Here is a 15,568-nt window from a genome sequence, read left to right on the forward strand (position 1 = left end):
GTGCAGGTATGAGCCAGCAGGGAGAGCCCTCATTTGGCCCATCCGTTGCTAACAGTCCGCCGAACGCCATGATGGCGGGCCGCCTGGGGCCTCAAAACACCATGATGCAACAACACCAACAGGGCGCTCCCATGTACCAGGGCACGGAAATGAAGGGCTGGTCACAAGGAGGCATGGGACGCACCAGGTGCGCAAAAGGCCACCGCGCTTGTCTGATGCCATTGCCACGAATGTTTATCTTGAGATCTCGTCTGCTCTCGTATCAGTTCGTACCCGCCGCAGCCGTTTGGCCAACAAGTGCCTCCGGGACAGCAGCAGTTCGGGCAGCAAGGAAATCCTGGCCAGTACGGGGGCATGATGATGAACGGCGGCATGGCGAGCAGTGGAGGAGCCGCTCACATGGGTCAGATGGGAGGACAGATGGGCATGAATCCAATGATGATGGGACGCATGATGGGGCAAGATCAGGTACGTGCGCAACGGAAAATGATTGATTCGCTTTAGAGTTGGGATGATTTGAATGCACAACTGACCCGTTCTGCTTTTCCTCTACTTAATCCAGAAATATTGCTGAGCCTCATGGAGGACATATTGGTGTGTGGGAAACCACACCGACGGGGTCGCAAGCCTTTGGATTGGCGGCAGATGGAGGGAAACTTCAGTGCTTGTCACACACACACACACACAGACACACACACACACACACACATTCAAAAACAGGTGTTTATGTAGACACGCTGCACTTGTTGGGCTATACGGTGTCAGTGGGTTTGAAGCGCTCTTGGGACGGGTGGTGTTGATGGGTTATTCCTGTGTAGCTCTGAAGCCGAATGTACCACGAAACTGCATTTTTCTCATTAGCGTTTGTTTGCCTGTTTTGTGGCTCCCGCTTCCGACGGAGGTGCCGACAGTAAAGATGGTTGTAGAGCTGAAGCAAGCCAGCCGATTGTGACACTCGCATGAATGTCAGTAAAGAAGCAGCAGCACATTGTTTCATCCTCCGCCGGCTAGCGTACACCTGAATTACTTGTTGGCTGATTGCACTTTACGGAGAAGCCAACATCAACAGGATTGTGGCACTATAGAGGCCTTTACTCAACTTTGAACCCGTAACGGAAGATGTTTCCACTTTTATTTCACGTTTGCTCAAAAAGGATCATTTTGGGTCTGAGGGTGGGTGTATTGAAAATGGGTTTGAGGATCTCGTTCTTAAAGTGGGAACCAGTAGAAAGGTAGCAAGCACAGATTTTACAACCCTCTTGTCGTCAGTGTACCAATTTATTATGAGCAGACATTGAGGGGGGCGGGGTGGGGTATCCTTTTAAAACCCAACTGACGTATATTTATACAGATTCAAGAGGAGGATGTTTTATCAATCCACAGGATTTTTTTTTTTAATCAGAAAGTTGAAGATATTTTGGTTACGGAAAATTTTCAATCTTTCAACGTACAGAAATCGAAAAGTGGCCAAGTGTGACGTTGATGTGTAAATAAATTGACAGTGTAAGATAATAACTTGATTTCTAGCAATAATCCTTCCTCCTGGTTCTCGTCTGTGTTGAAGCATCAGTTCCTCAAAGTGGCGGTACTGCAGTATTAGACACAATGTCTTGTTGGATTTTCTTTATTGTTAATAGTAATTGTAAATAGACTTCAAATGTACTATAAAGTATATAATTCTATAAATGCTTTTGTAGGTCACATACTTTTTTGCACAGATTGCAAGGCGTAATATTTAATTTCTTATTCCATCATAGGTCATCTTTTATTTGAAAGACTTTAACCCTTGGTTGGAGAAAGAAGTCCTGGAATTGTTTTGAAAGAAGTACATGTATCATTTCTTTCATATTGCACTTGCATCCTCTCCAAAAGCACTTTTTGTTGTCATTTTCAAATCATTATTTCTTTTTCTTTTATTAGGGCGTAAGCATTGTTATAGAGGTGCTAATAAGAAGTTAAAAGAAATATTTGGAGCGGTATATCTCAAATATATTCAGAACGACTTGTTTTAGGCCTACGTGCCTCATCCATGTGTGTTTTAACGGAACCCGCATTCTTTTATGTGACTCTCACATGAGATTAAGGCTGTCGTTTGGATTTTACCAATGGGCTCTCTGCACATAATAACACCATGATGCCACGTGGCCAACAATGCGGTTTGGCAAACTATAACGGCCGTGTATTCATTCATCTCCAGCTGAGTATGAGCCATGAAGGCTAAAAAGATCAGATGAAAGATTGTGTGTAGGGATGTCACTCAATCTTTTTTTTTTAATATAAATTATCCTATCGATTTTTCCACCAATTACCCCACCACATCCCCCAGTGGATTTTTATTTTTATTTTTCCTGTGGAAACTGTCCAATGCCTCTTCAGAATAAACATTTTCATATAAATTTTCATATAAGTGCCTGTGGTGGCTGTTAAAGGCTGCTCCAATGGCCCGCTGGCAGTGGACGTGAGGAAAAAAAAAAAGGATCCAGCCATAACTGTCACGCTTTTCTGCTCTTTATCTATTTTTCGTACACGTTTCTCAGAATAATTTACACCCACACTGGATCACTTCTTAGAGATGTGTTGGTAAAGAGTCGCACTTTGGATTAAGCTATGCTAAGCTAAGTTAGCTTTCACGTGCACGTTTAAGCGAGCACGACGATTTCGATTTTGTTATTAAGATGATTGCTCCCATGAGGCTTTGGCTTGTTTGATGCTAGTTTACTTAAAACGTCACAAACTTGTGAACAAAATAAATAAACAGCACTCACACAAGCAGGATTTGCAAACTGAATACACTACAGTGTGTAGTCTACAAACAGCATACAATTTGTTCTAAGTAGCAATAGTAGGGACATGCTGGACTGGCTATCTAGTATACGGGGCAGATGCCCAGTGGGCTGGTGTTCTTTTGGGGTCGATGTGGTGCTATTTAATTATTTTTCCTCCATTTTACCCGAAGAGACCAGCCCACAATTTATAGGAAGCAGCGCATTAAACCATTTACAATATAGACAGCATGTGGTAGCCTAGGGTGGTCAAGTCTAAGTGAAAATGCCAATGTCAGTTTTTTTGTGCTAATCCACGTATTACATTAGCTAATAAGTAAAAAATAAAATTAAAAAAAATGCGTTCATGTTCCCGTGTTCCCATAAGCCGTATTTCGACAATGTGGACGATTACGTGCAAAGAGCCCATTTGGTCCGCTAGGCCTCAGAATATGTCAATGTGAAAACAACAAATCAGTTCAATCTCATGTTAGTTTTTTGATGTGTGACATTTCCCCACTTGAAATGTTTTTTCTTTTCTATACAATATATAAATATATATTTCCTGTGAAGCTTCTGTTTTAGGAATCGACCTCTGAAGACGTGCTCAATCCAAAGAGTTTTTGTTAGTCGTTTTGCATCGCTTAGAGATACTTCCTGAACTAGATTGTATTCGTGGGCTTTTACTGTTGCGCCTATGATGTTGAATATGATTGCATACAGTATATATTATTCCCCCTCCCGAAAGACAAATGGTCGACATGAATCTGGTTTTGGTACGTACTTATATCCTGCCCTTGGATTTTTTTTTCTTCCTGCCCGAATTGTGGTGCAGTTACTTTACAAGAGATTTAAGATTTAAAATGGAAGAATTTCAAGAATTGTTTTTCTCACAGCCCGAATAAAGAATATTTAAACAGTGTTTTGATTTAAATGGAAGAAACTCCTCTTAGAGAGAGAAAAGACAAACCCAATGTGGGATTCATATTGTTATTACAGGATGTACATTTCTGTTGTTATTTCTTACCTTGTTATTGATGTTAATATTGTTGTAAATACAAATTTATATTTAAACTATTTGTCTCTGCTGTCTTTTTCCACTCAGATTATTTCTTACACAATTGCTGGCATTTTTTTTTTTTAATACCATCCCTTTCGGTAATATTTTGTGAGTTGCAACAATGAGTTGCTTTTTGTCAATGGAAGCCTCCTATTTCTTTTGACACAAGTCAACAAGATGGCTGGAGTACCGACGGTCTGTGATTCTCAATCAGGGTGCTGTGACACTTGAGTGTGCTGTGAGCCTATGAGAAATCATCACGGGTGCCGCAGCAAATTATCCGTCCATCCATCCATTATCCATCCCGCTTATCCTCACTAGGGGGCGCGCGGTTTGACTTTGAATATGTCCAGAAATTTCATATAAAATTTTCATATTAAATCCTAATCCGCATATAATTGATGCAGTATTTTTTTCTAACCCAAAAAATTCTTACAGATTAACTGCCAATAATCATTTTCCATGAAAAACGGGTGTTGGCTCTGCCAAAAAGCTAAAAACAAAACAAAAAATGCAACCAATATATATATATTTTTTTATATTGAAAAAAAAAGTGAAACTGCAGGTGACGAACCGCAAGTATGCGGGGGTTCACTGTATTTTTATATTTATCTGTCTATGCTAGTGACATATAGGTATAACAATTAAATAACATCCCGTTAGATTTGCACGTTACAATAATGTTACTAGTCATGGAACGAGAAGTCATGGCTTTCTGTGAGTATATGCCAGCTTTGTGTTCCAAAGAACGGCCAGATTCACATTGGTTGCCAGTGTGAGTAAATTGAGATGACGTCATCATTATGTCAGCTTTTTGTTTTTGTGGATGTGGTTCAATAAAGGTTGGCAAATTGTCGTCTTTTTTTTTTTTACTATACATATGCAATTAATATAAATTATTGGAGAGTATCTAAGCCTGTGCCTAAATGTGCACGCTACTTCACATTTAATGCACTAATAAGGATCACGCCACTTTGTAGGGGTGTCAAAAATATTCAAAACATGGCGCGAGCGACAGCGCAAGCGCGAGAATCAAAGCAATACATTAACTATACACTACGGAGTTGTTGTTTTTTTTTTCACATTAAATAGTCAATAGATTTATTGGGTTCGTCATGTGAGGTACGGTGGTCACGTGATATGCGAGAAGGATCAAGTAGTTTTGATGACTTTATGCAAGCAAGATGCAAATGCCTACTTTATAAATCTCAATTAATTTTGTTTTCAAAAAGTAGGTAGTGTAACAGACAAACAACACAGCGTTCTCTTGTCGGTGTTCCAGCTTATTGTAGGGGTCCGGTGATTTGGTCGCTAAAGTGAACCCCCCCCCCCCCCCCCAGGCATATATTTTGTGTGCGAAATATGCATTTTTCTTGTATTTTTTGTATTTTATTGAAAAAAAATAATTACAAGCCAAGGAGTTGAATCAGTACTACTTTTGCCAAGGTAAGCAGGGCCTATTGCTTAATCAAATTAGTTTGAGTCCGTTTTTTTGCCACCTTAGATGCACATGGGCATAAGGCAGGGAGACATGAAAGAGACGCACGGCTTGTCAATTGGACTGCACGTGCACGTGGACCCCCCCCCCCTTCGCGAAGCCGCACTAACATTTTTGCCTTATTTCCCGGAACAGGAGACAAGACCGAGACTTCACTCCAGCACTTTGCTTTGCACTTGGCATACCGAAGCGGTGTGTGCTCATGTTTCAATCATGCCTCCGTTACTGTAACCTCTCGTTGCAGCGCGCGTTTCCCCCCTGCAATCTCTTTTTTCTTATCTCTTTTATTTGTATTTAATTTTGTTTGTTACGGTTTATTCCCCACAAATGACTTCACCGCTGCTCTTAGGGCATCTGGTCGGGGTTCCCGTGGAAACAATGGATCCCGGTCCGGTGGAGAAAGACACGACTCACACGAAGATTTTTGTCGGCGGGTTGCCGTATCACTCCGACGACGCTTCACTTCTAAAATATTTCCAGACTTTCGGGGACGTCGCCGAAGCGGTGGTGATCACCGACAAACACACGGGCAAGTCCCGAGGATACGGATTCGTAAGTATACTTCTATATCTTTAGTCTTTTGGACTTAACTCTTTTTTGGCGTCTTGATTGTTTATTTTAACTGCCAACAATCATGGCGCCATGCTTATTGAGTGGCAGGTTGTTTAAGCGTGCCATTAATTATTTGCTCACGTGCCCAAAATCCTTTGAGGTTAGCCGAACTTTAGCTTCACCAACCTCCATCATGGATGATGAAGGTGATGAAACGTAACAACTACCCCCAAATTGGTAAGGTTCAAATTAGAATTTATATGACCTCAGGAGCATTATTAGCCTGAACTCATACATGGTTTGACATTAACGTCGCCCGATGGCACGGGGCCACCACGCGACTGTGTCGGACCACCAGGAGTTCACTCGTTGAAAATTTACAGGTAGATGCGGTCCTGGCTAGATTTGTCCCTGGGCGCACAGTTAGAGGCACTGTTGTTGTCGGACCTCGTCACAATAAAAGCGCCTTGACAGCTGAAATGTAGAGTGACTTTTATTTTGGAGGTGCCACAGGAAGCGTGTCACGACGTGACGGAGTGTCGTCCTTCCTTCTGGACCTTAAGCATATTTTAGCATTTTAGCAAAGAGTCCACGTCCCTGCAACTGGTTTAACAACTTTGACAAGAGTGACATTAATCAAAATTAAGTCGAGATTTGCCCAAAAAACGGCTGCCATGAGAAGCGATTTGTTGACAATCGTGATCCGTCAAGAGCCATATTGCGACTCCACAAGCACAGCGATAAAGATACCGGTTAGTCATAGCGACATGCTCGCCTAGTAATTAATAGCGCCAACAATTGTATTTCTCTTATTTCACGAGTGGTAAACATGTGAAAAGTGTTGAAAGAAATATACTCGCACACATGGAGGCGATGGAGTGACATTTGTATGTGAATGATGCATGTTAAGCCTAGAGTTGGGCAGTTTTCTGACGTAAATCTATCATTAAACACGTCTTTATATGTGTGGAATTATAAACTGAAGATATATTCTCATACTCTCATATTTGAAAGTGTACAAAAGTATATGTTTTTCAGAGAGATCAATTGGAAGCTGATGATTCTGAGGAGTAAATATAGTAGTAGTTATGGCTATGATTTTGGCCATGATAGCATTAAGCAATGTATATTTTAATAGCATTGGCAATTTCTTTTATCTATTATTGATTATTTTAGCCCGCAACAATCATAAAAAAGCCCGGGAAATCCTGGAGGGACTGGCTAGGACTGTCTACAAATTACCTATAGATGACATATGTGCCACAAATCACCATCAACCCAGTATTTATTTTATTTGTATTATTATTCTGATTGCTGTAGTAACTGGCAGTGGTAGAACATACATCACCACTCCAAATTTAAGGAATTATTATTATTATTATTATTATCATTATTATTATTATTATTATTACTGTGTGATGTGTCATGTTATGGAGTGAGGCATTTGTGTGACATAAATACTCACAAAAATAAATGAAAACACTCTGTATAGCTTGGACATAATTTGAATTCCTCGTATAAAAATATAATAATAATAATAATAATAATATATTTTAAAAACAAATCCAAATTGTTTGATATTAAACTTTTTTTTAAGTAGTGAAAATAGTTACTTTGCCTGGTAACGAGTTACTTTTATTATAAAGTAATTCAATTACTAACTCTTACTTTTTTAAGCAAGTAATGAGTAACTATAACTAATTACTTTTTTAAAGTAACGTTCCTAACACTGATAATCATAATACAAAAATGTAACTAGAACAAAGAAAAAACTAAATCAATAAATAAATACATACATTGTACATGCTTGAGAAATACCTGAAGAAAGCATAATAATGATAATAATAATGATAATAATGATGATGATGATAATAAGGTAACTATGCAACATAAAACATTATATACTGTATATTCCTGCAGTTAACTATTTATCAACATGGGTTTTTCACCCAGTTTAGAACTCTGATTAAAATGAACAATTGTGAAGCGCAATCTAAAAATGGCTTTTCTAGTTTTCTTTGATGCAAAATCATCAATGACATCATATGAAATAGGTTGTGCAATTTTTTGATTGATGCTGATGATGACAAGCCCAGAGAGACGCACGCTTCAGTCTCAGCTACGTTTTTTAATAAGATTAATCAACCACACTAGAAATTAGGACTGAACAATTATGGAAAATAATAATATAATTTTTAATTGTGATTTTTTTTCCTCTAAATTTTGTGATAGCTATTTACTATGCGATTTTTTTTTAGGTACTGTTTTATTTTTCAACATACACAAATAAATCCATGTTAACATAAGCATCAACAGATTTATTAAACATAAATCAACCATTGAGAAGCATTAGATAAAACTTTTATCTATAAACTTTTATCATAAAATTGCAAACGTTTTCAAGGTTCTGTACTTTCAAAACGTCACAGTAAATATTAACACACGAACCCCACCCCTCCCCAACCCGTCGCTCCCCACCCCTCCCCTCCTGAAATGACTCCACCTAAGACGCACGCAGTCTCCCTCTGATCACACACTGTCCACTTCCTCTGCTGCGCCCCTTTATAAATGATCAATCAAATCGCAACCCTTTGCGATTACATAATTGCTTGTTTTCAAACCGCGGTTAAATCACAATTGCAATTAATCGTTCAGCCCTACTAGAAAATTATGTATCACATGTAGCTTACAAAATGTCATGACTTGGCAAGACAGTCCACATCAGCCAGATTGTCTGTGTTGTGTTGCAAACACACTACAAACTAAACTAGGTTGCCTATGGGTGAAATATAGTCTCATCACGACACCTCAATTGTAATAGTTGCTGGTCCAGCAAAATTAAATACCAAATGAAATGTTACGTTTTGTGGCTGAGCAACAAATTAGCAAGAAGCTAATAAGTAGCCGATAGCCGACTGTCACTCTCAACATGCACTCATAGAATTCGGCCTACCTTTTGTGTTTCTCTAGTTTTCTTTTTCCAAACTGGACACCTGATGGGTTCCTTTCAGTTGTACTTTTGATCCATCATCTTCAAGTCTCGACATCATAGCCTGCCAACGCCGTCCATTGAATCAACCGGAGTCACGTGACGTAAACAAGTTTGTCTATCCCTCTCCCCCTCCCCCCCAGCAGTCACAAATTGACACCCTGCCCGCTCCCCCCTTCCATTTGCCTTCGCAGCAAGTTGACGTTTAAAAATTGTTTTTTTTTTAGAGTGCCCGTGCTCCCTCACATTGACTGTGCCCTGGGCGGTCACCCACATTACTCATAGCAAAAAACGCCGCTGCTTACATGTACAAGTTGGTCAACATATTACTTATTATTAATACGACTATTTGGCAATCTCACTTAGTGCAGTGCAGTCTGGGAACCAGATGTGCAAAATAGATTGATATGACACGTCCGTAACAAACAAGCAAAACAAAACAAAAATCAAGGATGCACGTTCTGTATCGATAGCAAATGTTTTGTTGTCGAGAAAAAAGTAAGTGAAGTGAAAGTTGGGTGAGATTTCCTTCACATCTCTCCTCAAAACCCACATGCATTATTAGTAGCATTACGTTTGAGTACGGCCGTTGAAATGCCTCTGCTTTGCATTCACTGTGGCTGTTAGCATGGCATCTAGCTTCGTTGCATTCCAATCACGGCAGATTGAAGACTTCAATCGTCGCGAATCGTGCCTTTAGCGGACATTGAGTTTAATGATTTGTACACCTTCCCGGCAATCAAAGTCTTCTATTTGTATTCAATCATTTACACTGTCTTCTTCGGCTGTCTCTGTCAAGTACGTCATTATGTGGGTGTGACCCAGTGTGCCACCCAGTGTTCAGACTGGCACAACACAACTTGTGTTCAGACTCCAGATAAATGATACTGTATTTTGAAGCACTGTCATATTTAATTAAATTATTTGCACTTGCATTGTAGAACTTGTACAACAGCATATTTTTGATTCAGACTTTTTATGGCCACTCGATATTTTTCTTTAATTTTATTTATGTATTTAGTTTTTTAAATTAATTTTATTACCGGGGTGTTCATATAGTGGACACAGAAGTAAAAATACAAATGGGCCTAGAAATTTCACAAATAAATGTGATGAAATCGACGCTTTAAATATATAATGTTATCATTATTATTATTATTATTACTATGAATCATTATTTCACTTTTATTACTTATTTTTATTGTTATCTTTTATTTTATTTTGCCAAGTGGAGTCATGCTTGCGGTGATTTAAAGGTGCATTGTGTTGTTTAAAAAGGTCATATTAAAGCTTTTTCTACATCATGCATGCTCCATCAATGCCCAGATGAGTACGAAGAGCCCTGACTGTTTTACTCTGACTGCAGTTATCAGCTTTTATCTTCCCTTTATAGTAGAGTGTGCGGACCCTGCACACTCCACAGTTTCCTTGGGGAGGGGAGGGGCGGAGTTTTTCTTACCTCATTTGAAGTCATGTCTTCATTTGCCAACTGTGGCTGTGGCTTTAGGATCGTGCACGTACTCGCGCGCACCATGAATGAGCCTGACACAGATGCTGCAGTTACGCTTTGGGCCAGAGGTGGCAGTCGCGGGTAAAAAAGTGACAAACTGCACAAAGATCCTTTAAGGGATGAGTTTTTTTGTTGTTGATGTGCTGTGTAGTCATCATCTCTTTTCAGGAGACCTAAAAAAAAAAAAATTGCATTTTTGTTCACTCATTGACATTGCGTCATCAAAGAAAGCAAATCATTTTCAACACCCCAAAAAATAAATAACACACATATGACTAACTCATAGTTGGATGGATGGATGGACATATGTGAGGCATAATAGTATAGATTTTAAAATATATATATTGAATTGACCAAATTTGGGCATGTGATGTATCGGCCCAAAGTCAGCGATATGCAGGGCCAGTGCTGGTTCTGGCAGGGCCACCACAATTTGGCTCCTGGTAGCCCGATATAGCTTACAAACAGAACTTATGAAATGCTCTTCAAGTGAAGTGAAAAAAAAAATGGAGCAACTGAGGTAATGTCCTCGCATGTAGGCAAGGACAGTCACAGTCGCCACTTTGGGCTGTTTATTTAACAGGGCCAACGGTCAACAGGGCCGGTTGTAAGCAGGCTTATCTGAGGGGGCAGTCAGAAATGTGAATGGGGCATCATATGCACACATCATGCGCCAGAACCTTTTTCCCCCTGTGTTTATAGTAACACTGTTTTTTGATTGAATTGGGGTGTAAGCTATGTTTCCAGCCCCAACGTAGAGAAGTGGATTGCACTTAGTCAGGCCTAGGGTTGGGTATCGTTTTATCTGATTCCGGTGTCTTCTCGATTCTTTTCAAACAGTTTCGGTACTTAAACGGTTCTCAAATCGGTACCTAAACAATACAAAACTGCAAATTTTTTGTCAAAAACAATACCCTTTTATTTTCAGGGTTAAATTGAACATAATATTAAAAATAAAGGTGAAAGGAGTCACTGTGGTAACTTGAAAGCTAGAAATAAAAATATTACCGTTATGATCAAAATAGTTTAGAAGATACACCTAACTCTTCAGGTTACCAGTAGTAGCCCATTAATTGCTCACGATGACAATATTTAAGATTTAAATTTAGTCTTCACATTTTGACTAACGGTATTTAAAACACAGCCCGAGGCAGGAGGTATATTCGAGACACCTAGCCAACCATCTTTAGCTAACCTTTCTATGTTGTGTCCCTGTGAACATTTTACATAAAAAATAAACGACTTTTGAGTTTCACATGAAGCAGAAAGTGAGCATCAAGTGGAAGTATACAGAGCCACGTACACGTTTGTCACACACATGTTGAACGGCAACAGTGTTTGCTAACAAGTTTGCTCACCAAAGTGAACTAATATGCAAGATTTGCGATTGGCATTAAATGATGAGACTTAGCTGAAGAAGAGGCTGCTGTCGGTGTCATCTGCCATTTCAAATATGCTGGCAGTGACAGGTTTGCGAGTGGGCCTTTGTTTTATTTGTCCGTTTCCGTCTGCTGCTGCTCAAGTGCTTGGATTTTTGGCACGTAAACACCGCGCACTGCTCAGCTTTTATACAGACTCCATTAGTCGCCAAGTGTTTTATTAAATTGGAGGTGCATGAAAAAGTTTTACTACACCTGTTGCTTGTTGCACTCTTAAAGTCATACTTCTTCGGTGAAAAATTTATCCAAACGTTCATCATGATTTCTACTGCAGTGCGCATCAAGTCACGCAAGTTGACACTGGAAGAGCAAGGGGGTGTTACAACAATAAAAGTTGGCTGCCAAAATGTTCGTTTTCATTCGCTCTGGTTACTACCGACTTTCGATACCCAACCCTAGTTTGATGCAAAATGTTTGGCTTGATAACAGTTGGTCGGCTGGCGTCTGTGTCTCGCTAAACCCGGAAATAGCTTAGTGCTAGATAGCAAGGATGGTATGTATGCGCAGTGTTTCCCACACCATGTTAATACTTGGGTGGCCCGCCCAAGTAAAATGGTCACCACCCAATGAGACTGAGCCAGGAAGCTGATACTAACTATATTGTATTCGTGTCCACTTTTTGGCGGATATTTCTGCTACAGCAGATACATTTGTCAGCTTGTAATATATTAACTTTGCATGTATATTAAAAATGTGATTCCTCAACTTCTGATTTGAGGGTGCAAGATATTTATTTGAGGGAGCCGTGCCCCAACAGTCAAACGCGAAAACTATGCTAAAGCTCATGGAAAAACGCTCACATGCAGACTAATTGTGCGGCCTGACACCATTCACTGGAGCACGCCCCTTAAAGGCCCACATTCAACGCTTAAATGTTACATTACAGTACATACAGTTCAAGTGTAATTGCATGTTTTTAAACTAGTTTTTTTTTAAGTCTTTTGCTTTTTTAATGGTGTTTTATTAAAATTTTAATATCTATAGTAGTGTTGTCACGATACAAAAATTTTGAGTTCGATACCATACCTGCATAAAATACCTCGATACCGGTACTGAAACGGTACCTCGACAAAACTCTAAAACATTAGCAAAAGCAGCAAAATTAAAACTGACAAAAGAACTTCAAATTATTTTAATTTATTATTAATTCAAAATATTGGGATGTATAGGTGTTAATTTATGTATATATTTATGTTTATACTGTATGTGCTTTCACATTGCATGCCATAGTCTTGAAGTACTGTATTTGACTGCATTTGATGTCATCCGTTTTAAATATTGGCAATACAGTGGCATCCCAATGACTCAATGTAACCCTGCTTGAGTGTGCGTGCATGTCTCTGCTCTTCTCCATTCCGCTCCCAATTAGTCGAATGCGTAATCAAATAGTACAAACTGGGAACAAAATAATTCTCACTCCACTTATTTTTAAGGGAAGTGTTAAAAATGCGTCACAACCTTTGTCTGTTGCCCTGTCAGTCGTCTGAGTTTTTTCTCTGCATAACTGTGATTTCCTACTGTGTGCCTGTTCATTGGACGCACCTTGAGTCCACTGCAGGAATGATTGCTGCTTTTTATTCTGCTTCTCCGCAAAAAAAACATTTGTTACAAAATGTTTCTGAAACTGAAAATTGAAAACCACACGTGTGTTCTTCATGTGCTTATTGAAAACATGCAAAGGCACTGCCAATGCTGTCGCGTGGCTTCCACTTTGCTTGCGCGCTCCCGTAGAGCCTTAATTAGCGCACCATACTTCTAAACGAGGAGTGGACGGCCAGTGAACGCTAAACTTAATAAACTTTAATAAGCTTAATTAGCGCTTCATGCTTCTCAACGAGGAGTGCACGTCCAGCGAGCGCTTCAGTGCGTGAAGCCATCTTCTTGCGCCCTCTCGCACACCTGCTGAAAGAGGCGTGTCGCTTACTTAAGGCGTTTTCCGCATATCGGTAGACAGGCGGCCATGCGTGTATGTGTACCTGCCTTTAAAACAGAGTTGGCGGGCTGTCTCGTATTTATTTTTTTTAAGTACCGGTATTAAGAAAAAATTATACCGAGCCTTTTTTGACGCCAGAACATCAAGGTACGGTACTGGTACCGGTATCCCGTGCAACACTAATATACAGTTTATTTTTCTTTATTAAAAGGTAAAAAAAAAAGTGGCTGATTAATGCAGATTAAGGGCATTTCATTTATTTTAATGGAGAAAATTGGCTTGACATACGAGTAAATTGAGTTATGAGCTTAATCACAGAACAAATTAAATTTGTCAAGGAATTTTTGTAATTGGGTCTAGACGTGGGCAATCTCGGTCCTCGAGGGCCGGAGTCCTGCAGGTTTTGGAGGTTTCTCACTTCCAACACAAGCTGATTCCAATCAACAGGATCGTTATCAGGCTTATGCAGAGCTTGCTGATGAGCTGATCATATATCAGCTGTGTTGGAGAAGGGCAACATGCAAAACCTGCAGGACTTCGGCCCTCGATGCCCACCTCTGGTCTAATGTGAAATTAAAGCTGCCTATTTCTGAAAATGTGTCTACAACGAGCTGCTATGCACTTTCTTCTTTGTTACGAAAAATTGCAGCTAATTAACAAATAATAACTTCTCCCACACTAAGTACAGTTCAGTAGTATTTAACTTCCAAGTTCAATACATTTGCATGTAACCACTGAGCTAGTAGAAGCAAGAAGCCTGCAGTCGTGAGCACTCGTGGCAGGTGAGGAAACAATTAAAGCCGAGGAGGAAGACACCGGCAAGATCCTGCCGTGTGTTTGTCAATCTCACTAACACCGGTCTTGTCGTTGACGGATTAGTATGTGGGTTGCGATGAGGGCTGGCACATTAACACATTGAAATAACAAACAAAATCAACATTAACAGAAGACTTTAATAGTGAAGCCACAAAATCGATGTAGGTTACTAAAATTCCAAAAATGATTAAAATCCATTACAATGGAACTGATTTAAAATACCTTAATCAAAGGGATGGGGGAAAATGTCACAAACTACTACCCATAGGATTCCCACCCTTGCTCTTCCTCTTTTGTGCAAATGTGGCTTCTTAGTTTCATTTGAACTGCCGGCATTGCAGCGGTGCTTTGTGCGTGTGTGCGTGTGTGTGCGTGTGAGCAAGATTTTTACCAAGCCACGGCCTGCTCATTTCATCCTTTTTGAACTCCAGCAGATCTCAAAGCATCCTGCAACCGTTTGCTGAAAAGTTTCACATTGAGCATCTATTTGTGCTGGTGTGTCTTGACCTTGAGCTCAACACACTCAAAGCTCCCCTTCCCACGCTATCCGCACACTCTACAAACGCACTCCCTCAAGGTAGATTCCAGTTGCTCATCCCAGTCCAGGAAAAAAAAAACTCCCACATACTGTAGCAGCCTACGCTAACTTAACATACCGCTCAAGCTCAACTGGAAGCACCTTAATGTACATCTTTCTTCCTCCCCGTGTATTTTTGTAAACCATAGTCTTTTTTTTTGTAGAGCAGAGACAAGGACATCAGCTTCCTGCGGGGCCGCCCATGCACGAGCCTGTCCATGCACAAATGAGGGGGGGAGGGGTTTGCGCATGATGCAGGCTGCTTTTGGAGTTGACCTGCGGGATGCTGTGTCAACAGGTAACCATGGTGGATGGCGCGGCCGCAGAGCAGGCATGCAAGGACGCAAACCCCATCATCGACGGCAGGAGGGCCAACGTCAACCTGGCGTACTTGGGAGCCAAGCCGCGCGGCTCACCGTCAAGTGAGTGTGC

At 40.2% G+C, this 15,568-nt stretch overlaps 2 protein-coding genes across 5 annotated transcripts in view; both read left to right on the forward strand.

The window, feature by feature from the left end:
• Window positions 1-3,836, forward strand: part of LOC144037254 (nuclear receptor coactivator 3-like) — a 70,431-nt gene extending 66,595 nt beyond the window's left edge. For all 4 annotated transcript variants that reach the window (XM_077548594.1, XM_077548612.1, XM_077548605.1 and 1 more), the window contains 3 exons: window positions 7-187; window positions 267-468; window positions 563-3,836. In XM_077548594.1, the coding sequence (XP_077404720.1) occupies window positions 7-187; window positions 267-468; window positions 563-574 (395 nt within the window). In that variant the 3' untranslated portion in view covers window positions 575-3,836. The remainder of the gene's footprint in view (window positions 1-6; window positions 188-266; window positions 469-562) is intronic.
• Window positions 3,837-5,437: 1,601 nt separating this feature from the next.
• The window catches only part of LOC144037292 (RNA-binding protein 38-like), a 34,685-nt gene continuing 24,554 nt past the window's right edge, over window positions 5,438-15,568 (forward strand). The window contains exons 1-2 of the mRNA XM_077548664.1: window positions 5,438-5,872; window positions 15,435-15,558. Coding sequence (XP_077404790.1) covers window positions 5,648-5,872; window positions 15,435-15,558 — 349 coding nt within the window. The 5' untranslated portion in view covers window positions 5,438-5,647. The remainder of the gene's footprint in view (window positions 5,873-15,434; window positions 15,559-15,568) is intronic.

The sequence above is a fragment of the Vanacampus margaritifer genome, chromosome 1 (genome assembly GCF_051991255.1).
Source record: "Vanacampus margaritifer isolate UIUO_Vmar chromosome 1, RoL_Vmar_1.0, whole genome shotgun sequence".
In the NCBI taxonomy this organism is placed as follows: domain Eukaryota; kingdom Metazoa; phylum Chordata; class Actinopteri; order Syngnathiformes; family Syngnathidae; genus Vanacampus; species Vanacampus margaritifer.